Raw genomic sequence first — 26787 nt, 5'->3', positions numbered from 1 at the left:
ACCTACTTTCTCCACGTTGTCAGTCTTTATTTGATTTTTATTTTTGAAAAACAAATTAATTTTTGGGGAATAACCCAAAATTGAGTTATGACAGTTGCTCTCCTCTTCACAATACTTATGATAAAAAGCATCGTAAGAGACTTTAAATAGTAAGCGTTGTAAAGAAGAAAAAAAAATGAGAGATGCTGGAATGATGAATTATTTTGAAGGTTAGCAAGCACACTCAGAGTGAAAATTAAAAGATTTATCTTATGAAAATTTAGAGATTTTGGTTCCCATTATAGAATTTACTTGAAATCATATTGAGATAAACAAGTATAAACTAAAGAAATGAGAGAAAATTTGAAGTCTTCCTCACAATTCATTGTCGCCAACCTTATTAAAAGAGAAGGGGAATTTTTTTACTTATCTAGACTCTGTTTGTTTGCTATAAAGTAGTTTTCTTTTTAAGTGAATTCTAGGAAAGTGAATTATCTTTTTATGTTTAGTAGTGTAATGAAAAATAAATTGAAAAATAATTTCCAGTGTTTGGTTATATCATGGAAAATCAGCTAAAAAATAACTTATTAATGGTTTATTTTTCTCAAGTTTATTAAAAGAATGAAAAACAAATCTTTCAAATTAAAAAGTTGAATGAGAATAACATTAAAAAATATATATAATTTTATAAATTATCTTAAATAAAATAAATAATAATCAAAATAATAGATATCAAATCTATAAAAAAATCAAATAATAAAATAATAATAATAATAAATATTTTATAAATTATTTTAAATAAAATAAATCAATGCTTTGCGAAGCCTGGTTGCTAAGAGGATGCCGAGGCTAAAGGGTCAATTAATGCAAGTAGAGAGACCTGAATCCCCTCTTTGCCTGGCAACCACGCATTCGGCAATGATTGCCAGGCGGCAAATCATTCTTGGCTTTCTTCTTCATCTTGCTCGTGGCTTGAACAGAGGGAAGAGATGGCGAATTAGTCCGTGGTTGGCTCCTTCTGTCTGCCAACGCTTTGCCTGCATTATTGCTCTCGTTCTCTCACTTTCTTTCTTTTTTCTGTAGAAGTAGTTTGTGGATGTATTTTAGTCCTATTAGCTCTGTAGTTTAGCATAGAAACTGTCTTGTTTGACGACTGCTGTTCTCTTGCAATTCAACATGGCATTGTTTATTCCATTTGCTCGAGGTTTTCCGACCACAACCGATCCCTGTCTGCACCCATTCCCGTGTCTTGGAGGAGTCCTCAGCTGGCACTGTATATTCTTGTTTATATACTGTCTTTGTTTTTTCTTATTTTTAGTGATCGATGACGCTTTAGTTATTAAAATTATTGTAATAATAAATATGTAACTAATGATTAGCTTTTATTTTGAAGTCGAAATATATATCTGATATAAAGTGTAATGAAATTATTAAAACTTTAGTTGCTGTCTGGGTATTTTTATCTCTCTTTTTTATGGTTTTGTTTTTGTTATAATCATGTATCACTGGTTCAAAATTTATAAACCAAGTTAAAATAATATAATCCTCATTAAAAATAAATAATTAAAAGAAAAATTATTATGATTAAGGGTAAAAGTCTCTAATAAATTTGATTAAAAATTTAAAAAAAATAAAATAATAAATCAATAAGAAAAAAAATAAATGATGGGTAGCTGGCAAAAAAATAGCACAGGATACAATTAATAGTTGCGTTGTTGTAAGGTTATGTTTTCTTTAAAAAAAATTATTTTTTAAACTTTTTTGTATTTATTTATTATTAAAAAAATTAGTCAATGAAATATATTTTTTACACAAAAAAAAAATTTATCTTGATTTCTAAGAAAATATTTTTCTAATAAATTTGAGTAGAAAACACTTTTTGAAAGTTGTGAAAAATTTAGAAATATTATATTATTTATTGATTATATTAAATTTAGTCCTTAAATTTTTTATTTCTATATATATTTTGTTTTGAATATTTATTTTTTAATTTCATCTTTTCAAATTTAATTTTTATATTAACTTTGGTCCTTATTTTTATAATTATTATACTGGTTTTGTTTTTGTTATAATCATGTATCACTGGTTCAAAATGTTTTGTTTTTGTTATAATCATGTATCACTAGTTCCAAACTAGGGCTTGGCCTAGTGGTGGAAGGGGATTGTCTCCTTCCATTGCACCTGGGTTCGAGCCCTAGCGTGCATGTTTGTCATCCCCGCGATGCCTTACATGTCTACTAGGTTTGCAAGGTATTCAGTGGGCCGTGGGGATTAGTTGTGGTGCGCGCAACCTGACCCGGACACCCCACGTAAATCAAAAAAAAAAAATTATAAACCAAGTTAAAATAATATAATCCTCATTAAAAATAAATAATTAAAAGAAAAATTATTATGATTAAGGGTAAAAGTCTCTAATAAATTTGATTAAAAATTAAAAAAAATAAATAAATCAATAAGGAAAAAAATAAATGTTGGGTAGCTGGCAAAAAAATAGCATAGGATACAATTAATAGTTGCGTTGTTGTAAGGTTATGTTTTCTTTAAAAAAAATTATTTTTTAAACTTTTTTGTATTTATTTATTATTAAAAAAATTAGTCAATGAAATATATTTTTTACACAAAAAAAAAATTTATCTTGATTTCTAAGAAAATATTTTTCTAATAAATTTGAGTAGAAAACACTTTTTGAAAGTTGTGAAAAATTTAGAAATATTATATTATTTATTGATTATATTAAATTTAGTCCTGAAATTTTTTATTTCTATATATATTTTGTTTTGAATATTTATTTTTTAATTTCATCTTTTCAAATTTAATTTTTATATTAACTTTGATCCTTATTTTTATAATTATTATTTACTTTTTTTCTTATTTTTTTGTTGAAATTTTTTATTTATCAAATATGATTCTTATTCTTTTGATTGTTACTTATTTTATTTAAAATAATTTATGAAATGTTAATTATTATTATTTTAATTTTTTTATCTTTAATTTTTTATTTTTTGGATTTGATTTCTATTATTTTGATTATTATTTATTTTATTTGAGATAATTTATGAAATTATATTATTTTTTTTAGTTTCATTCTCATTCAACTTTTAAATTTGTAAGTTTTGTTCCTCATTATTTTAATAAATTTGAGAAAAATAAAATATTAATAAGTTATTTTCTAACTTATTTTTCATGATATAACTAAATATTGAAAAGTATTTTTTAATTTATTTTTTATTATATTACCAAATATTAAAAAATAATTTATTTTTTAAAAATTTACTTTACAATAAACAAATATAATATTAGATTTAGTGTTTCTTAATGGGTGTCACGTATTCCAAAAGAGTGATAAGGTAGAAAGAAAATTCATGTATACAAGAGAGAAAGAGAATCATGAGAAAACTATATATATTTATATTTATTATATGCAATGGTGTCGTTTCTTCTAATTTATTTCATCACGTCAATTTTATAAAAAAAAAACTATATTTGTTTAAAAAACACGATGTTAGATGTAATTATCTAATATATTTTTTGAACTAATAAATATTTAATTCTGACTGATCAGAAGACCTTGTATTCCATTGTGAAAAATATTAATAATCAATTAATACTATAAGCTACTTGATGTAAGACGCCAGGTACCTGTGATTTTGTACTGGCGAGGAGCAATAATGGACTCACCTGCCATGCATGTACTCCTCTCACTGCCCTACAACCTCATTGGCCAATATAGTCAAGCTTCTTCATTTCTCTCACCAACCTAAGATCTCATTGGCCAAGATATAATACCAAAACGACCTGCATGTACCTTTATCACATCTCTAAACCAACAGAAAGCCACAACGCGCAGTGTGTCCCCGTCAACCCCTTCTTCTCCTCTATAAAGGAGAAAAAACAAAGACCACAGCTTTAATTATTCTCTCTACGCAAACAATACAATCTCTCCCTCTTCTTGATCTCCTCCATCGTTCCTTTAACCCCTTTTCAGCTTCACCGGAAAGCCACCTCGTCATGCCGGATACCGGTGGAGCTGGTTGTTGTAGGTGCTGTTGTAGCTTCATATTCACTTTAGGGCTGACATCACTTTTCATGTGGCTCAGCTTACGTACTTCATCACCTGATTGTCTACTTAGAAAATTTTATATTCCTCTTACCCAAACCTCAAACCTTACAAAACTTGAGTTTGAACTTAGGCTTAAAAACACCAACAAAGACAAGGGTGTGTACTATGATCCTATAAACGTTACATTTTTTGACAGTCCAAATAGGTCCCACTTTATTGGGAATTTAACTATACCAAAGTTTTATCAGGGGCATAAAAAGAAGGCTACAAAGAATTTTACCATTCCAAATATTGACCAGAAAGTGGTTGTCCAGGCGATTCCTGCAGTAAATGGGTCGATGACGACGTTTTTCAGGGTGGATTTGGCTACTTCAGTGAGGTACAAGATTCTTATGTTCAAAACTAAGAGGGACAAGATCAGGGTAGGGCTTGATTTTGAAGTCAATGGTACCGTGATTAAAGTCAACCGCAAAGATTTAAAGCTCAAGTCTAATGCAAATAAGATTAGGAGCTATTACGGGAAAATGGGAGTTTTTTTTGTTAATTTCTTGGTTTTAGGCTTGCTTGGTTTTTGGTGATTTTTAGATGGCATTGTTTCTACTTTCTTGTAGCATGTTTGGATTTTGTGATGATTTTTTATATATATATTTTTATTTCTTGGAAATCCTTTGGTCGCTGTTGTTGTTGTCACTAACAGATTGTATCTGCAATATATACATGGAAGTTGTGGTTTATTTTTTTAGTATTGAAATCGATTTGACCATATTGTGATGGATTTGCCAGTGATGTGTTGAAGCATACAAGTTTCATTTCTGGTGAAAATATTCGGCTACCAGATGCTAAGGACAGCTTATAAACATCTCCACCAGTTTTCTTTTAGAATGGTCAGCTTCATGAGCGAAACAATGGTTGGAGTGAGTGTATGCTTTAACTTGTGGGCTGCAGTCCCCTTATTTAGTTTTGAGGTGATGATTACATGAGATGAGAGGGGTTTTTCACAGATCAGAACGAGGGTCTGCATGCTAAGCTTGCTTGATGTTTTTATTTTCTATTCAAGACAATACGGTTTGCTTGATGAATGGTTCACATAGCTGGGAATCATGGTTCTAAAGCAGGCCTTTTATCTTTCCCCATATACAAGTTTTCTGAGACCATATGCTGTTTGTTGGAAAGAAAATTGGTCACCCAAAATGGCTGTTTTCCCCATATAAGCATCTTTTCTATTCGCCTTTTCACCTCATTGTTGGCATTGTTATAAACCTTAACGGAGGGGTCATCTTAGCAACTTATTGACTTCATATCTTGGGTTGACTCGCCGATCTCTAGGAGTTAACTTGTGAATCAAGTCCTTGGCGTGTTCGACCCTGGTTGGGTCGTATAACTCTGATAGTTGGATACTCATTTTGAGCAAAAAAAACTCATTTTCTTACTCTATTGAGCAATGATATGGTAATTTGTGAAAGAAAATAGTTGCGTTGTTGCTTGCATTAGATTCCCTACTCTTCGTTAAAGACAAGATATGGACTTTTGAAGTACAATATATATGCTGATGATAATGGGAAATGTTTTTCAACAAGCAATTACCAGAGAATTTATGAGGACGTCTCTTGTGTGGCAGACCAGGTCCTCCAGCTCTGCTAGGGATCTGAAAGTGCTATCTAAAGTGAAAGCATGATAATCCTGTGCATGACTCACTAACGTTAGATCCTGGTAAAACATGAGAGCAGCAATGAACATTTTAAGGGCATGATTGTTGTTTCGGTATTAAATTATTACTTTTTTGCTTTATTTTTTTTAATTTAAGTCAAAACTATATTTTGAAAAAAAAAATATTATTTTCATGGGTATTTCAAAAGCAACCGCTATCCCATAATAAAACACTACCTTAGTCTAGTTTTTAAAGCAGACCATTGTAAATGTTAATAATCTTTGTGTTTAATCTAGTCTTGTCTACTGCGCCAAGCCACAGAAAAAAAGTGTTTTTTATTCTATAAGGCCAGACGCAGAGAATAGCAGTTAAGTTGTGCTACTGGGTTTCAAATTCATGTAATCTAGATTTCACTTTCAATCAAGCTGAGTAATGGTGCACTGAAGGTTTTTTTTGTTTGTTTTGGTAGCGAGAATTTGAACAAACAGGGTTGGACTGATAGTTAAAGGATCTGATTTTACGAACAGTTAGACCTCCAGTATTCCAGTGTAATATCAGAAAGTTAAAAAAAAAACAAATGTAATCACTAAAACCATCTTCTATTCGTGGGTGCTTTTGTTAATGTGTAATGACAAACTTGGCTATAAAAAATATATATATATATATTGGAGGTGTGAAAAGAGAGAAAAAGGTTCACTGTCATTGTCATGTGGACTGAGATTCGTATTCTGACATGTGAAAAGAAGACTTTGATTGATCGAGGAAAGCAAGTAATTGGATGTTGGTTTCTAAGTTTTGCCATGGATTAAAGATCGAAACAAGAAGGCACCTGCCATTTTCCTTGCAATTTCACAGAAATCATAACCCCTTTCCTTGTATTTTTAAGCTGTGGTGCCACGCCTTTGCTTAATTATTTTCAAGTACGGTTATGCAGGAAATTTCTGGGTACGCCTGTTGATGCGCGAGGTTTGATGTCGAAATTTCTTGGCAATGCAACTTTATTGGGAAATGGTTCATACATATTCATACCCTAGAAGAGGTCATCTTTATTTAAAATACACCATCTACCCCACGAATACTCTCAGTTCTGGGGTAGAATGGCTTGGCTGATAACAATAATCATCATATTTTATTTCAGATTTATTGGAAAAGATATCTTCGAGCTAACATTAGATAGGGTATCGAATTCAAGAGATACTTGAAACAAGCATATGAAGTAAAAGATGGAATTTCATTGTATTATTAAGTGGCTTTATTTAGATGAAAGAAAAGGAAAAAAAACTGACTTGAAATGGTAATTTCCTGCAATTCTTTCTTTGGTGATTACGAGAATGCAATGCAAACTGCGATGAAGTGAAAGTATGAGAAATTTGTGGGTTTTTCGTACACATTTTCTACAAGGAATGAAGCATAGCAGGGTGCTGTCATATGTCATAAGCACGGAAAGAGATGGCATTTAGCTCAAATGGAAAACATAATTTCCTTCCCATGATCTGATACTAATGATTTCGTTTAATTTTATTTTAATTAGAAGCATGATTTCTGAGCTTGAGGAGCATGTAGCATGCTAAATTTAAGTTGCGGCATTATGGAGTTTCAGACTCTGCTTCAAAAATCTTGCTATTCCTGACAGTAAGCAATCTTATTGCATTGTATCATGTAGTTTCCTACAGTGATTCTGCTTCAATGAAAAAGGGAGCTGCCCGTTAGTGGTTCTGTAACAAAGTAGCATGCTCCATCGCGACCTAATGCGAGAAGTTCTTTGTGGCAGCCTTGTTCTGCAACCTTTCCTTTCTTGATAACTGCAATGCAGTTGGATTTCTGATTTGTTGATAGTCTGTGAGCAATAGCTACACGCGAGCTGCCAACCATCAACTTCTCTAGTGCCTCTTTAACTAAGCTCTCTGACACACTGTCAAGTGCTGGTTGCCTCGTCCAACAACAGGATTGATAGATCCTTCAGGATCGCACGAGCAAGTGCACCTCCTGATAGCTGAAATTCTCTTTCTCCACAGTAGGTATCATACCCATCTTTCATTCCACTGAAGAAAAGCACAAAAAAAAGATTAATAGCTTCCTTTTTGCAGCGTGTTAAATCAAACAAGGCAAAGGATTTTTTTTTTTTTCCCTGTCAAAGCATGAAACTGTCTGAAAAATTAGTACTACTCATACGCACATGGCTGAGTAGGAGTTTTTATTTTTTTGACTGCAATATACCTGATAAATTCTTGTGCAGTAGCAAGAACTGCAGCCTTTCGTATCTCAGATTCTCTTGCATCCTCTACCATAGGGAATATTTTCACCCAATTTCCACCAAACAGTGTTGTTCATGACTGACTAGTGCAATATGAGATCCTAGAGTTCTCAAATTGAAGCTCGTTATCTCCTGTAGATCAATAAAAACTGCTCCTTTCAAGGAATCATAAAACCTTCCAATAAGTCCAATGATGGTATATTTTCCAGAACCACTTGACCCCATCAGTGCCACTGTCTTCCCTGCATCAATTTTAAGGTCCAAGACATTGAAGATAATTTGATCTGGTCTTGTTGGATATGCAAAGACATTGTTGAGCTCCACTTGGATGTTTAGCTTTCTCTTGATGTTTGAAGTACCCAACGAGTTATTTGAATCAATCTCGCTTTTCCTATCGAGAATTGCATATACTGCTCGAATGGCATTGCCAACTTTGGATAAATCATTAGTCATGCTTCCAGCTTCTGATGACATAAGCAGTGAAAAGAAGTATAAAAATGCTAGGAAAAGGTGCTATGAAGTTGTTAACCGTTCTGTCATGAGCTCCAACCATACCAGTATGTTAGTGTGATAAAAGCTGTGTTAAAAAACTTGGGAGCTAAACAGGCCAAAACCTGAAGTGTTTTAACACTTTCTTCTTCAGGACCTCTGAAGGTGGCTTTGAAAAACCTCAACATTCTCTTCTCAGAAGAGAATGCAGCCATAGTTCTGTGGTTAATAACGGCTTCCTTGCTAGTTAGCTTCCTTCCATTTGTGCTTTTTGTGCTTTCCCGGCCTCACTTTTCATCAAAACAGTCTTTAATCAATCACAACAAGGGTTATCCTCCATGTGAGAACAAGTCCTGGTGCATATGCAAAGACAGAACCAAAGAAAGTTTGTTCTAGCAATGACATCCTATCCCCAAAAAGGGACCAAAAAATGCTGGCTTCAGTGGCTAGCCTTGCACAACTTGCTGCACTAGTATTCTCATCATCATCAAACCAACCCATCTCATAAGTCATCAGCTTTGCTTGCCGTTTCTTGCGTACTCTTTTTGTCAACCTCTCACCCATAACTGTAAAATTATAATGTTGAAGGAGGCTGGTGATGAAGTTGAGAGCACCAATAACTACAGAAATCAATGCCGATATGTTGGACTTATTGTTTACAGCAGATTTGTCACTGCGGAAGTATTTCGATACTAGTGATCCCACACAGTAAGCATTAATAGGTTGAATAGCTACAGCACCTATCGCGGCCAAGCATCCAATCAAGGCACGTCCCCATTCAGGTGCGTTCATTTTCAGCAGACGCCATTCAGAAGGGACTGGATAATTCATTTGTTTAATTATGTACAACACCCTATGTTTTCCTGTATTGTTATTATCTCATTATACTGTTATGAAATGCCAGAAGCATCCAGCCATCTAGTAAATTAGCCGGCACTTGGTTCTTCATAAGGTGGCCAAGGAATTAAAAAAATAGTCATATTGATATCCGTCGCCCAATGCTTTGGCTCACTATTTATTTTGTCTACATGCTGGTCTACAAACCTGCCAAGAGTCGTCATCTCTCACTATTGCTGAAGATATAGACATTAGACATTAAATAAATAATAGTTTGTCCTTGAAGTGATGATCACGAGGTTAGAATCATTCTTTGCGTTTCCATAGTTATGTAGGGGCAGTAACTCGCTATGCTCCCTATGCTCCCTTTTTCTTGGTTGTTATTTGATTTCACATTTTGCAAATGTTCCGCATACAAATTCTGCCTGCAGTTTGTCATCTCCTGCCAATGAAATAGAAACAAGATATAGTACTTTAGATTTTCCTCCAATGATTATGTAACAGATCTTTCTGTCCCTTAAAACTAGTTGTTAATTGCCTTTCTTCTATGAAAGAAAAAGAGAAATGTGTATCAGAGTCTCATTTATCCAAGACAATGAATATGTCAACTCGGTATGCATTTTTAGATTCTTGTTCTTGTAAGTAATCATTGCATAAGACATTTAGATAAATTCATCTTTCTCAGATTCCATCCATGTGCTGTATACATGACCTTTTCTCACATGTAACAATCAAAATGCTTAAATTTATCCTCCGTCAAAACTTTGCCAAGGATGATGTTTCACAGCATGCAGACAATGATCTAATAGTTTATATTTTAAAATATTTCTTTGACAGTGATCTTCTTTATTCATGAAGAATAATTATATCAGCGTTCACATAGTTTTGATCTTACATATTTCTTATGTTGAGAAACAACTGGTATTTCTCCGGATGTTAAACTAGGGTTAAAGTGGGTGTCAGAACTCACTTTCTGCAAAGAAGGATTAGTATTTTTCCAGGTCTTCTCACCTCGAAATACTCAGAAGACAGAAACCTTCCATTTCCATATTCTATGACGAATTCACCTCCGAACATCTGCCAGGATTTTGCACCCTGGCAATCACTAATAATGCAGTGTATAAAAGAGCAAAAATGGCATTTTATATGCTTCTCATTTCTCTTGCTTTATGCATGCATCTTCTACGTGAGGGAACTATAAGCCAACATCACACAAAGGAGTTGAAATAGATCTCTCAAGAATCAATAATTGAATAGAAGCTTCTGTTCCATAAATGATAGTAAGTAAGAAGAATCGATGAGGTAAATGAGGATGCAAGTATCATCATGCAAGCAAGTATCAACAGACAAAAAGAAAGATGCAAGTTTTTAATACAAATCATATTGAATATGAACACCAAAATTCTGTACTCTTCATCTTTTATATTTGTAGTACAGGAAGGCCATTGCATAAGATGTTTAATAGCATCCAAGAAGAGATAACTTCCAGCAACGTAAACAAAATCAAGGAAAAGAAGGCATTGCAAGATTAGGCAGGATGTTGTGGCCAAATCCTGTCAGCTTGCACAAATACGTACTACAAATATAAACATTTTAAAATCCCTTTTGCGAGGGAAAGGATGGATGATCAACAATGATACCACAAGTGCCAGGGAATAACTTTTGCATAGATAAAGGATCCATTACCCTCCAGGTTATTTCCTGATTATTTGATAGGAAGGAATTCTGATAAGAACAACCATCCTGCTTCAATGATAAGAGGAGCTTCCACTTTGTATTCTTGTCAGAGAGTAGTACGCTCCTCCACTACCCAATTCCATTAGTTCACGGTGTGAACCTTGTTCCACAACTTTTCCATTCTTGATAACTGAAATGCTGTTGGATTTCTGTATTGTTGACAGCCGATGAGCAATAACTACACATGTTCTGCCAACCATCATCTTCTCAAGTGCCTCTTGAACTAAGCTCTCTGACACACTGTCAAGTGCACTAGTTGCCTCATCCAGCAAGAGGATTGATGGGTCCTTGATTATCGCACGAGCAAGTGCTATCCTTTGCTTTTGACCTCCAGACAACTGAACCCCTCTTTCTCCACAGTAGGTATCATATCCATCTTTCATTCCACTGCAAAAAAGGCACAAATGAAATGGAATGAGAGGTTAATAGCTTCAATTTGCAGATTCTCAGATCAAAACCAGGCAAAGAATATTTACATATTTTGTTAATTTATATCATAATGCGTCCTTAGACAGCTCAATTTTCGCCCTTAAAAGTTATAACCATTACTTCTTTTGGATGGAAAATTAATTCTGTAACATTGACTATAACATCTTTCATACCTGATGAATTCATGTGCATTGGCAAGAACTGCAGCCTTTCGTATCTCAGATTCTCTTGCATCCTCTTTACCATAGGCAATATTTTCACGGATAGTACCAGCAAACAGTGTTGGTTCCTGGCTGACTAATGCAACATGAGATCTCAGCAACCTCAGATTGTAGCTCTTTACGTCCTGTCCATCAATAAAAACTGTTCCTTTCGTGGGATCATAAAACCTCTCGATAAGTCCAATGACGGTAGATTTTCCAGAACCACTTGGTCCCACCAGTGCCATTGTCTTCCCTGCATCAATTTTAAGGTTCAAGCCCTTGAAGATCATTTGGTCTGGTCTTGTAGGGTATGCAAAGAAGACATTGTTGAACTCTACTTGGCCCTTCAACTTCTTTTTGATGTCCAAAGCACCCCAAGAGTTATTTGGGTCAATCTCGCTTTTCCTGTCTAGGATTGCTAACACCGATCGAATGGCATTCCCTCCTTTCGATAAATCGTTGGTCGTACTTCCAGCTTCTGCAATGACATAAGCAGAGAAAAGCAGTATCAAAAATGCCTGGAAAAGGTGCTCTGGGGATATCAAACCTTCCGTCAAAAGCCTTCCTCCGTACCAGAAAGCTAGTGCAGTAGAAGCTGTATTAAGAAATTGTGAGCTAAACAGGCCAAAACCTGACAACCAAGAGTGTCTAGTACTCTCCTCTCTGGGACCTCTCAAGGTAGCTCTGAAAAGCCCCAACATTCTCCTCTGAGAAGAGAATGCGGTTATGGTTCTATGGTTAATAACAGCTTCACTTGCCAACTGACTTCCTTCCTTTTGAGCCTTTTGTGCCTTCCCTGCCATGCTTTTCATCAAAACACTCTTTGAATAATAGCTCCCAACAACTAATGGCTGTACTGCAATCATCACAAGGGCTAGCCTCCACGTGAGAATAAGGCCTAGTGTATAAGCAAAGAGAGACCCGAAGAATGCTTGAACCAGCAATGACATTCGGTCCCCAACAAGGGATCGAAACATGTTGGCTTCGGTGGCTAACTTTGCACAAATTGATGCACTTGTGTTTTCGTCATCATCAAACCACCCTATTTCAAAAGTCATCAGCTTTGCTAGCAGTTTCTCACGTACTCTCCTTGTCAACTTTTCTCCCATGACTGCAAAATTGTAGTGTTGGAGGAGACTGGTGATGAAATCTAGAGCAGCAATGCCTAAGAAAACAAGAGACAATTTATTGGATTTATGCTTCGCGGCGGATTTGTCACTGAGAAAGTAGTTCGATATGAGTGATCCCACACAGTAAGCATTAATAGGTTGAACTGCTCCAGAACCTATTGCCGCCAAGCATCCAATCAAGGCACTTCCCCATTCCGGTGCATTCATTCTCAGCAGACGCCACTGAGAAGGAGCTGGATAATTCAGTTGGTATAAATCATCTTCGAAACTTTCATCTGCGGGATCGTAGATTGAGAAGGAATAAGGGGTGCCCATAGAGAATGCCGGGCTAAAGGGGTTTAACAGTGGAGTGCCTGGAACGCTTCTCCTCACACTCAGTGGGCTTGGCGCAGGACTCATCCTGTGGAAGCTATGCCCATCACTGTGATAAGTGATGTCATTAGAAGCTTCATTTTGTGATGCCATCTGCAACTGCACCATCCGGAAGTATTCCCCGCCCTGCCCATCATTTTTTTGCATTAGCTGTTCATGTGAACCTGATTCGATTACTCTCCCTGCTTGTAGAACCACAATAAGGTTTGCTGTTCTGATTGTGGAGAGGCGATGCGCAATGGTGATTGTTGTCCTTCCTTTCGATGCCTCATCTATTGCGTCCTGAACTATTCTTTCTGACTGTACATCCAGTGCACTGGTTGCTTCATCAAGAAGCAGGATTTTGGGGTCCCTAATCAGAGCCCTTGCTATGGCAATTCTCTGCTTTTGGCCACCAGATAGTTGGAATCCAAATTGACCAACCTGAGGAATTCATGAAGATGGTGTTTAAATTCAGGAACTACTGTAATCTATCTTACGTTCTGACCTTTTCAGACCTCAAGAATTCTAGTTAACTAAATTAAATGCCAAATATGACAGTGTTGAATAAATGTCTAGGAAATCAAGAATAGCATGTTAACTTAACATACAGAATTTGAGTTAAATGCCTAAAAACAAAATTCATAAATTAATCGTTTTCCATTTTCTTACTAAAGAAACATCTGAGACCTGCTGTTAGAATTTCTTTACATCAATATTTCTATGAAATTCTATTGAAATGAATTCGAGAAATAAATTTTTAGTTTAAAAAAGAACAAAAAGATAGCTTACTTGAGTTTCATATCCATCTGTTAACTTGGTAATGAAGTCATGAGCATTTGCATCCTTAGCAGCATTTACCACATCGTCCATCGATGCTCCTTCCTTCCCAAACAGTATATTCTCCTTTATAGATGTTGCAAAGAGGACTGGTTCCTGGTTAACCAGACCCATTTGCGATCTCCACCATTTGAGCTGAAGCCTATTTACTTTGTGTCCATCCAAGAGAATTTGTCCTTCGTTGGGGTCATAAAATCTTTGCAGCAATGAAATCACTGTGGATTTTCCAGAACCACTGCCTCCCACAAGACCAACTGTCTTACCAGCTGGAATCGTGAGATTCAAGCCTTGCAAGATTGGTGTATCAGGTCTTGATGGATAATTAAAATATATGTCCTGAAATTGAATTTCTCCCCTTATATATGACAAAGCCTTCCCCTTCTTATCCTCCGAGTCTATACTAGGAGTTCGATCAATCATTTGAAAAATACGAGTAGAAGCAGCCATTGCCTCTGTGATGGAAGTTAGATTTGGGAGTGCTCCTAAAACACTCCTGCAATTGCAGAGTAAAAACTATGAGTTCTTGAACTCAAATTAAATCAGTTAGTCTGCTTCAAAGAAATTATCAAAAGAGGAAAATAGAAACAAAAGGAACTTACAATCCTCCCATGATGATATTGATTCCAGCTACGAAGATAGAGCCTCCTTTTTCTCCTTTTTCTGTCACCAAATAAGTACCTAACCAAGCCTGAAAAGACCAACCAACATAAATCATTCCCATGCTCCCCATCAACAGTCCCTTTGCAAAACCTTGCTTTATTCCTAATTCCATTGTTTGTTGAAGTGCACGACTGAACTTATCAAGTGTTTGATTCTCTGCTACATATGAATATACAGTTCTTATAGATGAAACAGCTTGTTCGGCTATCCCGCCAGCAACTCCATATGATTCAATCATCTTCATGATCACATCCATCATGAACTTCCCAAATACAAGTCCCGGGATAATGAACATCAATGTGAGAGGAAGAGCTGCCAGTGCAAGCTTCCATGACAGCATGTAAGAAGTCACGAGGCAGAAGACGAAGGTTGACATATATGCAAGGCAGTTGGGTATCTACAAGCAGCATAAGATCCATTTTACAATTTTAATCACAGCATGGAGATGAAGGAAATAGTTTTATCTAGATTACTTATTGCTTATAGTCAGGTCATGCTTCAGGGATGGATGCTTGAGCAAGGGACCAAACATTTTGTAACTTTTCCTCCAGACAGATTCAAAGCCAACAGGCTAACATAAATATGCATGTATTTGGCACAACATTTTATGCTGAATAATATCAAATTCTCGACTCAAAATGCAGGAATTTTTTTTTTGGGCCATGCTTGTGAGGTTTGGCACTGTACAAACCTTAAATCTTAACTAATATGTAGTCTCTACCACCAACGTAAAAGCACTTTTGAAGTTGTTTCTATAGGAGTTAATTTCAACGCTCAGGCTTATGTGCAAGTGAATTAAAGGAAAGAACAATAATAAAAGCAAACCTTGTCGCATATTGCTACTTGGATTGAATTGGCATCATTAGAAATGGTTGAGACAACTTGCTGCGTGGTGGAAGAACCAGCTTCTTGGGTGTCAAAGAAAACAACTTCTTGTCTAAGGACAGATTTCAGATATTCCATTCTCATTATAGAAGTTTGTCTCTCAGCAGTTCTTGTCCAACACAGTCCTTCTGCAAAAGTAAAGATCAACCAAAATACAACAAAGAACAGAATTAGCCTCCCTGTACCTGTTGATAAATGATTTACAATTGAAAATAATGAAACCTGAAAGTAGTTCATTAGATTTACTAGTACTAAACTCACCAACAAAAGCAGAAAGTCCAACAGCAATTGCAACATATAGCAGCTTGAGAGAGTACTGACAAGTAGAATTAAAATAAATTCAAATGAGCTATGACAATCAACAATATTAAGAAGGATCAAGATGAATTCTGATGCACTTAAGGTGAAGAACTTCTAAGAATTTACGCAAGCCTTAGGCATGAATTTACACCAATAACTTTTACATTTCCATTGTGTAGTAGGAAATCATGCATGTATAAGCACTGTGGAGGTAGTTTCTGCGTTGGATGAGCTAATTAATCAATCATCATGCAGATTACTCTATTTTTTGTTGGATATATAATTTTCAGTTAAAATATATGGAGTCAAAACCTTCCCTCTCAACATATTTTCATGTCTTCAAGACATATCCCATGCCAAAGTCCTTCATTTAGGTTTTTTCTACTACTGTAGACACATCAAGTAATGTCACTGGCGCAACCTTAACTATAGCAAGAAGGATAAATAGAAGGGATTGCTAGAACAAGATAGTTTCGAGGACTTCAAGGTGCTCACCTTGTTCACGGTATCAATAGACACAGATGCACTGGAGCTTCCATATTCGTTGATAACATGGCTAAGAACATACATTGTGAGAGGATATTGCAATCCATCTTCAATGCTGCCCAGAACCCCAAAGAACATCAATAGCTTGTCTTTGCTATCAGCATACCGAAACATGCTATCTTTGCCTCCCATTGTCTGTGCTAATTCTAGGAGAGCGATGAAACTTTCAACGGTGCATTTAGCTTCATCAATGCTTGAAATTTCAAAACATAGATTGCTTTTTATATGCGTTGTTAAGGAAATAATTAATTATTTGCGTCCCTCTCTCTTGTATCGTTTTATCCGCTATAGCTTATGCTAATCCAATGCCAAATGCATTTAGTAAATTTGCCGGCAGTTATTTACGGCAGGGAATCAAGGAATCTAAAAGCAATCAGGTTGCCCACCTCATTTTCTCTTTGGATTACTGTTTATTTTATCTACATGTTGGCCTAAAAAAGTTGCTTGGATTTATTGTTTATCACTATTGTAGAAGAAGATTTTGACACTTCATTCTTTTTTGGCTTTTAAGCAAGATTCTGCCTGCAGCTATGACCTCCTGTCAAAAATGTAAAAACTGGATACTAAATTGTAGTAAAGCACTCTGTTGGTGGGCATTTAGACTTCACTATTTCTTAAAGCAGAAAAAATATGTTCATTACATCTGCTGCAAGTCTCTTACGTAGGCCAATAGAATTTTACACCACTAGTCAGCATGTGACACGTGTACAATAAAGACACTTGTTATGATCTGTTGCCCAGTACATTCCCATGTCATGTATGCCCAATCGTCTTTGATGAAGACCTGTCATCAATATCAAATTTAAGGCATTTGCCAAGGATCTTGCTTCCAAGACTGCAGACAGTTCTATACTCTCTTTTTTTTTCTCTTTGTTAAGAAGGTATCTTCAAACACAAAGTTTAGGGCTTACAGAATCTTTACGTTGCTGAATAACTGGTGAATTTATTACAACTTGCAATGGAGATAGCATTTTAATAACATTAAATTTCTTTCTGATAAATGTTATCACCTCAAACTACGTACACATAAGACTGAAAAAAAACTGCAGTTCAATCTTTTTCAGTTTTCCTAAAATCCAAAAAAAATATGGCATCCTTAAATTAATCCAATGCGAGTTTGACAAAAATAAGAAACCCAAAAGATCAAGGTCTTTTAGAGGCTTGTGGATGAATTGAGAGATTAAAACTAGGAGACTTAGGTTTCATTAAAACTTGCAAAACAAATCCTATGTTAGACTTAGAAGACCTTCTGATACTTAAATTAACACTGATGTATGCGAAATGAAGCCTTAGAAGCTGTATTGTGTGTGTTTATGGAGAAAATGTACGCGATGATTAGAGGTTAAAGAATACAATGTGAGTTTCTAGATGGAAAACCTACTCTTGGATGTTTATATATCCATGACACAGACTACCTTACATGAAAATAATATTAGAAGTGTTAGGTTTTTTAAAATGCATACATAATAAAATGATAAATTTAAAAAAAAATTAGAATCCTAAAAACCTCAAAAATTATCTGACAATAATATATTCTTTTCAATTTTGAATAATTAATTTAAAGTTGAGTTATCACAAACTGTAAAACATTTACACAAATAACTAATAAAAAATTCTTAAATCCTTTTAGAAGAGAGAAAGAGATTATTATACCTTTAAGTGTTATTTTTTTTTATGTTTGTATATTGTACTATTATACTATCACATGCATAAAATAAAATAAAAATATAATATTCCATTTATAGAAAAACTTAAACAAGTAGGCTTCTATGCATTTTTATGCAAGGACTACAAAATATAGTTAATGCTTAACTCATAGTCCATGACAAGCCCAATTAGCTTAATTTTTAAAAAAAACATTTAATCATTCTTAATATATAGGCAATCATCGAGGAGCCAGAATAATTTCTTAGAAGTCTCGTACCTATTAACGCATCTAGCTACATTAAACAACTCTTTAAAATGTATAATTATTATAAAACATCCATATTCTCATGATGTGTTTAAAGTTCAAATAACATTCTAGCTAATATCACACATGTAACCTAGTCATCCTCATCAATATGACATTGATAACCAGTCCTAACTTTGTTATTAGCTTCCTCTTCAAGGACAAGAAGAATTTGATTTTCAAGAACATATAGCATACTTTCTTACTTGAAAATAATTTTTATATTTTGGTATTAGTCTAAGAAATTTGGTTTAGTTAATTTATTATAATCATATATGCTTTGTAGAGAAATATTTATTTCCACTCATGGTAATCTATAAACATATTCATGTAAAGATAGTGAGTATTGGTTTCTTGTATAAATATTTATAATCAAGTTTAGATAAAGTCTTTAACCATTGGTCTCCCACTATTTTTATGCAAATTAATAGCCCTCACTATTAATTCAAGAAATCTCGTTTAGATATCCTAATGGATTAGGATCTCATTTAATTTATATGACCTTAAGTAACTCAACAACTCAAAATAAATTAAATCAAGTAGATAACATAGATGACAACTTTACGTGACTTCTACATCAGATAGGTGACAACTTTCTGTTTAAACATATTATATATGTTTCGTCTGATTATTGCTTTTAATCCTATATGATCATAAATAACTCATCCAAATCATATAAATTAGTTTAGTAGAACTTTATTTTATAGCATTAAACATGTTCAATTAATGATAACGTTGAGTAGCTCAACAAGTTATCTATCAATAAAACTTTTATTTAATACATATAAAATTAGAAGATAACAAATCATGCTCTCAATATGTACTTAATATACAATTGAAAGATTTATTATTTTAATTGAGTCTCGTTCCATTCTAATTAAATAATTATGAACATATCTAAACTAATTTCTTCGAGTCATAAAAGGAAATTAAGTGGTCAAAACTTAGATAACTACTGCAAATCTTATTAATTCCTTTGTGAGCACCATGATTATGTCATTCATTGTCATTCTTTCTTTATCTTGGATTATAAAATACTTTTTATGTCTAAATTCTTATATTTCTAAATTAAATAAAATTTACACAATTGAATAAGAAGCCTTCAGTTATATTTAAAGGAAACCAGATGATAAAATAATTTTACAATCTTATAAGAAAAATAAAGAAAAGGAATGACATGAAGATCTTATTTAATATTACAACAATTCCATCATAAAAACACAACCATATTAGTATTTAATATTCATAAGCATCCATCATGCATAATAACACATTAATAAGCATAAATAAAAATATTACATGCTTCAATTCTAATTATTGGCTTTATGCACAATTTTAAAATAATATTTTTAACAATTAGAAATATTAAATCAAATCTAATTTGATAATTTTCTAAATTTAATAAATTTTATTTAATATCAATTTTCTTTAAAAAAAATCATTTATTCAAAATTTAATAAGAAAATTAATCATATTAAAATTATTTTTAATATCCTAAACATTTTTAGGATCAAATAAATAAAATTCTCTAGCTTAAAAACTCTTTATATTTTAGAAAGATCATTTTTCTAAATATTATTTAATTAAATATTTTTAATTAAATCTTAATCCAATTACAACAATACAAAATCAATTAATTTTTAATTAAACAATTTAATTCAATCCAAATCTCATTAGAAAAATCATTTTTTACAATTAATTTAATCTAAGGTTTCAATTTATAAATATAAAATCAATATTTTATACATGGAGGGGTAAAATCATAATGTTGCCCTAATTATACCCTAAATGTAATGAGGTATAAGTTACAATACACTACTCAACACAAACGACAACAATAAAAGCAACAGTTAAAGCTGTCGTTGCGCTTAGCGATACAAGGCAACCTGATCGTCATTATGCACAACCCTTTGTACAAGGTAGTTGCCTCGTGCAATATTGCTGTCAATGACCTTGCTACCTGGCCATCCAGTAGCAAGTTGGCATGTGTGCTAGACCAGGCGTGTTTGCGACCGACATTGCTAGTGAAGGTGCAATGACCTAAAATTATTTTTTTAAGATTCCAACCATATATGACCAGAACAATAGTTAAAAGTTTTAAAAAAAATCATGAGAAAAAAAAATTACTTTTGGGGAAAACAAATTTGCACACAAATTTAATTCATAATTAATACCAATAATAATTAAAACATACAATCAACAACCATAATTATCTAACAAAAACATGCAATCAACAACCATAATTGTCTAACAAAGATTCTAATGCTATGTAGTGGAAACAATAAATTTAAGATTTTTCAAGAGTCTCAAGAATCTCGTTAAATATATCTAGAGTTGTTTTGGGTTTATACGGAGATTATATGAAGATCAAATATTCTTTTTAATTTTGAATAATTATTTTAAAACTAGGTTGTTGCAAATTACAAGTGAGAAATCTATTAAACCCTTTTAAAAGAGAGGGGTTGTTGCACCTTTGATAGTGCTAGCTCTTTTCTTTTATGTTTAGGTGTTTTTCTATTGTACTATTATACTATCATGTGTATAAAATAACAGGCATAACATTTTATTTATAGAGAAACCTAAAACTCTATAAATGGTAAAATATTAATTTGCACCTTATTATATTACATATATTATTTTAAGATAATTTTAAAAATTATCTTGGGTCTAAAATTGTAATCTCATGTATTAATTACATTTTAGTTCTTAATTCTAAAATTTATTTACAGTCAAGTCACTTTATTAATCATATCATTTTAACTTTTGACCAATAATTCGTATATGTGTGACTTGTTGGGTTCTTTAATAAGTTGATTCAAATATAAAGTATAATTCTAAATAAAATAGGATTAAATAAATTTATTTTAATTTATTATCAATCCAATAATTGATTTATTTATATTTAAAGATTAAGTATAATGTCTAACAGCTTGTCATAATCCCCTAAATATTAAGAAAGTTATAAATAATTTGATTTAACCTTTTAATAATTAGTTTCTCAATATAATTATCATCCCCTAAGTATTGAGTATGTTTTTTTTGTTAAATCATTTTAGTTCTTAATACTATAATCTTGATAAACTCTTCTCAAATCTCATTTTATTTTGGCTAAATATTTCACAATCAATACTATTTGAAAAGATATAAAATATTTTTTTAATTCACTTAGAGTAATGAATCATCTCTTGATTACTCAAATACCTTCATATAGTTCATGTTATATCCATTATCTATTTATTTTTTATCTTTGATTATGATAACATGTTGCTATAATCAAAGTATAATATTCTTTATATAGGATAATTTAAAAATTTTAAGTTTAATGATTATTTATATAATTATCATGTAAATCTTTTCATAAATATAGATAATTTTTTCATATAAAATGTTCTTACTAATTAGTTCAATATGCATGTTATTCAATAAACACTTGCATATTAATTATATATATTCCTCGTATTTTATAAAAATAACTATTTTTTTATAAAATAATAAATATAATATATACTGATTTTCATAATTCTCATTAATATGCAATTTTAATAAAATATTAACAAAGAAACAATGATTGCTCAATTTGGAATCAAACCGAGCATGAAACTCGACAGATATGCGCGTTCAACGAATGCAGCAAATACAGCCAAATTTATGATTCCCTTGCCGTAATCTTGCTATCTATCAACAGATCACAAGGAGAAAACGCAGTCCCCTTCTTTCAGAAATAAAGAAATACTTCTTGAGGCTTTCATTTTGAAAACCATCCATAATCTGCCAATTGTCAACCATCGAAGATAAAACATCATAGAAAACTCCGAAGTGCAACCAGAAATTAAGAGGATGAGAAGCTTGCCAGAAAGAATTGTTAGCATCTTCCATAACAGTTAATAACATTCTCTATCAACAATATATAAATGAGGAACCTGTCAATTACTCAGAATTCAGTGCATAAAACAGCAAAAAAAGCCATTCTCGGGCTGCTAATAATTCCTCCTGCTCCATGCATAGATCTTTTTCATGGCAGAAATAGGTCAACATCCAGGAACAGAAGTTGAGATAGACCTCCCCAGAATCAATAGATGACAGAAAAAGAAAAAACAAGAAGAATCTTTTCTCATCAGCACTGATAACAAACGAGTATTTTCCAAGATTGGAAAAAAAAAAAAAAACAGAAGAACAATTCTTTCTCGCCAACGTCGCTAACAACACGCAAGGAGCTCATTCGCCGTCACTTGTGATTTTTCTTCGGAAGTCTCAGGTTCAAGCCTTAAGATTTCTTTGGAACTTCCTAGTAGCTAGCACAGAAAAGCAAGTCACTCATAACAGTTATAATAACTATTTTTCAACTACCGCTTGCCATGCCGATGCACAAGCTATATTGTTTAAGCATCCAGTAATGGAGGTGTTGACAAGACAAGGCAGGCTGCGTGTCTCGACCGGCCAGCTTGTAGAGATCGTCAGGCGCACGTTTGTGATTACTCTCCCGTTTTGTTCTTTTATATATATACTATTTAATTGATCAGCGCGGGTCAGAAAAATAAAATTTTCAGGAAAAAAAAATAATATAATGGCTTAGCCAACATGTTTGTTTTTTACAAGAAACTTTTTATTTTAGCAAAAGAAAATAAATATGTAGGATTACCCAACTCTGTTTGCAAAAAAATAAAATTAATAGATAAAATTAAAAAAGTTAAATAAAAAAAAAATCTTGAATTAAGTGGGATTAATCAGCAAAACCAACAATCCAAGTTCCTGATTCTATTGCATATAACAATTTGTTATATATAAAAATAAGATTTCATCTAAATATAAGTCAAGCGGATGCATGGATTTTTTTTTTAACAAACAAGGATTCACATTTTTGGTAAAAAAAATAGGTGTGGTGCTGTCAAGGTTTAATAAAATCAATATTAAATGATAAAATTAAAAAAATTAGTTAAAAAAAAATTACTATTAATTCGAATTAATATTTCATATTTGTGATCTAGGTTATGAGACCAAAATCACTATATTAGAAAAAATTACAATTCAAACTATAAACCAATAAAATATTGAAGGATAAAACTGGAAAAAAATTAATTGAAAAAGGATGAAGAGGAAAAAAAATTGAAAAATAAGGATCAAATTCAACATAAAAAATAAATTAAATGATAATGATGAAATTGAAAATAAAAGTCAACTAGGAAATGATATAAAAATAGCAATTAAAAGAATAAGGACCAAACATAATATAAAAATCAAATTAAATCAATTTTTAATGGATAAAATTGAAAAGAAAAAATATTAATTAAAAGAATAAGGACTGAATCTAATATAAAAATCAAATTAAATAAAATCTTAAGGGATGAAATTTAAAAAAAAACAATTGGAATAATTAGAGCCACATCTTATATAAAAATAAAATTTAATTTAATTTTAAAATATGAAATTAAAATATAAAAAAAAGATCTAAAACAATCAAAAAATTAATTAAAAGAATGAGAATTTTTTTAAAAAAAGTCCAAAAACCCTTTAGATGGTAGTTTAAAACTTTTTAGTTATAAAAGTATTTTAATTATTACATTATTCAATAAAAAATGAAATGACAAAAAATCCCTTCCATGTAAGTTATTTTTTTACTTTTTTTTAAGAGTATTATAATATTTTCATTGTTTACTTTTAATGTAAAAAGACTAATTTAAGTTATTCAAATTAACAATAATAAATATTTTCTTTGAAAAGACAATCTTACCTTCAAAATTAAGGCTTATGCTTTTTGAATGAAGGGAGAAAGTAGTTATTTTATTATAAAAATTCATAGTAATTTATGGTTTGCACTACGATGTAAAATCAAAATAATATTCAATAAGGTCTTTTAAAAAAAGTGAGTTTATTTATAATATTTGTAGTATTTATCTAATTCAATTCATTAAAAATAAATAATATATATATATATATCATAAATGATAATGAATAAAAAATCTAAAATATTAATACATAAATCGAATAAGTTAAGATTTTAAAATCTAATCAAACTGACCAAATTTATATATCTTTTTATAATATCTATAAGAAAATTAGTCTTATCTAATTTATTAGACTCATTCACATTAAAAAAATATAAATGGATTAAACTTACAATTTATAAAATATTTTAAAATTTAATTGGATATAATTATATACTCAAATACAGACATTCATAATTTAGATCAAAAGAGGGGAGTGCCAACCATCTTTGTATATGAGACCTGGTGATGAGCCGAAGGAAAAGTACAAAAAAAACATCAAAGAATTTCTTATGCAGAGAACCTTAGGTCCTGATTATTGTTACTCAGTCATCCCTTCGATGACTCTCCTCATATCCTCCTCAGAATCCCAAGTTCCTGCGTTCCTTTTCTTATACAAAATGGCGAAATCTCTGAAGCCGGGGGAGTCTTCAGCATTCTCTTCGACATGTCAAAATTGCAAAAAAAGCATATAATTAGTGCCACTGCCACTGTACGTAAATCGCAAAACCCTTTGTTTTGAAAAAGGAAAAGGAAATAGGTAGAAAAAACACTTCATTATAAACTCCCCAGGATTCTGCAGAGACTTGTAAGCGGCAATGCGGCATGCCATCTGACATTTTTATGACTGTCTATTTGCCCGGCTTACAGTCGGTACATTTACATAATTTTATGCAATCACACCCTTATTGGCCAAGGAGCATAAAACTGAGCTTGAGCAGTTCTTGGGCTTTTATTTAAATTTCAAACTATAGTTGTCAGGATGACTATCTATTTTTTACTTTATTATACAATAAAAAAATAGTTTAAAAAAAATATTTTCTGTCTAGCTGTGAGAAACTATGTAAACAAGGAGGAATCATGAAAATGTGGAGATATAGTTTAATAACCTGATAACTAGATGCTAGATGACTATAATTTATAGCTGCGTCCATTTTTAACCTATAACATTTATGTCATCACACACTTGATATTGTCACTTTCTTGTTTCAATCTCAGTATCCTAGGTCACAGCTTGCTGGAAACATGAACGTAGTACCCTTAAATGAACTGAAACAAGAACTTTCAAAAGGAAGATAAAGCAGAGGAGAGGATACATCATTGAATATGCTAATGACCACCGTAATAAAAGTCATTTCAACAATTAACAGTTTTACTGACAGAATTTTGATAGTAGTTCTCAGAATTCAGTGCATAAAACAGCAAAAAAAGCCATTCTCGGGCTGCTAATAATTCCTCCTGCTCCATGCATAGATCTTTTTCATGGCGGAAATAGGTCAACATCCAGGAAAAGAAGTTGAGATAGACCTCCCCAGAATCAATAGATGACAGAAAAAGAAAAAACAAGAAAGAATCTTTTCTCATCAGCACTGATAACAAACGAGTATTTTCCAAGATTGGAAAAAAAAAAAAAAACAGAAGAACAATTCTTTCTCGCCAACGTCGCTAACAACACGCAAGGAGCTCATTCGCCGTCACTTGTGATTTTTCTTTGGAAGTCTCAGGTTCAAACCTTAAGATTTCTTTTTGGAACTTCCTAAGCAAGTCACTCATAACAGTTATAATAACTATTTTTCAACTACCACTAGCATACCGATGCACAAGCTATACTGTTTAAGCATCCAGTAATGAAGGTGTTGACAAGACAAGGCAGGCTGCGTGTCTGGACCAGCCAGCTTGTAGAGAACATCAGGCGCAAGTCTGTAATTACCCTCTCGTTTTGTTATTTTATATATATACACTATTTAATTGACCTGCGCGGGTCAGAGAAATAAAATTTTTAGACAAAAAAATAGCGAAATGACTTAGCCAGCATGAATACATATGATTATCCAACTCTTTTTGTTAAAAAAAAATTAAAAAAAATTAAAAAAAATTCATGAGTTAATTAACTAAATAATTTAGGTTTTAATCCCTGTTATATATAATAAAAAATCAATTTTCATCTAACCAAACAAGAATCCAAGGGGTTTTTTTTATAACAAAAAGAATTCACTTTTGGAAAGAAAAATAAGGGTGGCGTGCGCTATTTTTTAATAAAATCAATATTAAATAATAAAATTAAAAAGTAAAATTAATTAATAAATATTAGTGTTAATTTAGATTAACATCTCACACTTGTGATCGAGGTCATAAGATTAGGATCACTACATTAGAAAAAAAAAATTCAATCTATAAATTAAAATAATATTGAAGGATAAAGCTAGAAAAAAATCAATTATAAAAATGATATAAAAAATAACAATTAAAAAAATAAGAATCAAATTTAATATAAAAATTAAATTTTATTGATGAAATTAGAAAGAAAAAAATAGTAAGTAAAAGAATAAAGACCAAATCTGATATAAAATCAAATTAAATAAAATTTCAATGGATAAAATTAAAAATAAATGATAGCAATTAAAAGAATGAGAATAAAATCTAATATAAAAATAAATTTTAATTTAATTTAAAAAAAGTAAAATTAAAAAAAATCAATAAAAAAAATCTAATATTTTTAAAGATTA

At 32.1% G+C, this 26787-nt stretch overlaps 3 protein-coding genes across 3 annotated transcripts; 1 reads left to right on the top strand and 2 right to left on the bottom strand.

Annotated features, from left to right (window-relative positions):
• The first annotated feature begins 3860 nt into the window (after positions 1 to 3860).
• Positions 3861 to 4802, top strand: LOC105142389 (protein NDR1-like). The gene has a single exon (XM_011049992.1). It carries the CDS (start codon positions 3988 to 3990, stop codon positions 4615 to 4617), a length of 630 nt encoding a protein of 209 aa, XP_011048294.1. The 5' UTR covers positions 3861 to 3987; the 3' UTR covers positions 4618 to 4802.
• Positions 4803 to 8246: 3444 nt separating this feature from the next.
• On the bottom strand, positions 8247 to 9708 carry LOC105142388 (putative multidrug resistance protein). The gene has a single exon (XM_011049991.1). The coding sequence runs from the start codon at positions 9259 to 9261 to the stop codon at positions 8740 to 8742; it is 522 nt and encodes a 173-aa protein (XP_011048293.1). The 5' UTR covers positions 9262 to 9708; the 3' UTR covers positions 8247 to 8739.
• A 1307-nt stretch (positions 9709 to 11015) lies between these two features.
• LOC105142387 (putative multidrug resistance protein) lies at positions 11016 to 16480 on the bottom strand. Its single transcript, XM_011049990.1, has 7 exons — positions 16298 to 16480; positions 15764 to 15818; positions 15443 to 15630; positions 14557 to 15014; positions 13910 to 14450; positions 11607 to 13561; positions 11016 to 11391 (listed from the first exon to the last, which is right to left on the bottom strand). Exons 1-7 carry the CDS (start codon positions 16478 to 16480, stop codon positions 11016 to 11018), a joined length of 3756 nt encoding a protein of 1251 aa, XP_011048292.1.
• Between the last annotated feature and the right edge of the window lie 10307 nt (positions 16481 to 26787).

This window comes from Populus euphratica, unplaced genomic scaffold, assembly GCF_000495115.2.
Source record: "Populus euphratica unplaced genomic scaffold, PopEup_1.0 scaffold143.1, whole genome shotgun sequence".
NCBI classification, from domain to species: domain Eukaryota; kingdom Viridiplantae; phylum Streptophyta; class Magnoliopsida; order Malpighiales; family Salicaceae; genus Populus; species Populus euphratica.
The sequence above is the reverse complement of the archived record's forward strand: the minus strand, read 5'-3'. Positions and strand labels throughout refer to the sequence as shown.

Coding starts and splice junctions, on each gene's coding strand:
- LOC105142389 (XM_011049992.1), top strand. CDS start 3,988: ATGCCGGATACCGGTGGAGCTGGTTGTTGTAGGTGCTGTTGTAGCTTC.
- LOC105142388 (XM_011049991.1), bottom strand. CDS start 9,261: ATGAATTATCCAGTCCCTTCTGAATGGCGTCTGCTGAAAATGAACGCA.
- LOC105142387 (XM_011049990.1), bottom strand. CDS start 16,480: ATGGGAGGCAAAGATAGCATGTTTCGGTATGCTGATAGCAAAGACAAG. Junction 14,451..14,556: donor AATATCATCATGGGAGGATT/GTAAGTTCCTTT, acceptor CTGCAATTGCAG/GAGTGTTTTAGGAGCACTCC. Junction 13,562..13,909: donor CAGATGGATATGAAACTCAA/GTAAGCTATCTT, acceptor TGAATTCCTCAG/GTTGGTCAATTTGGATTCCA.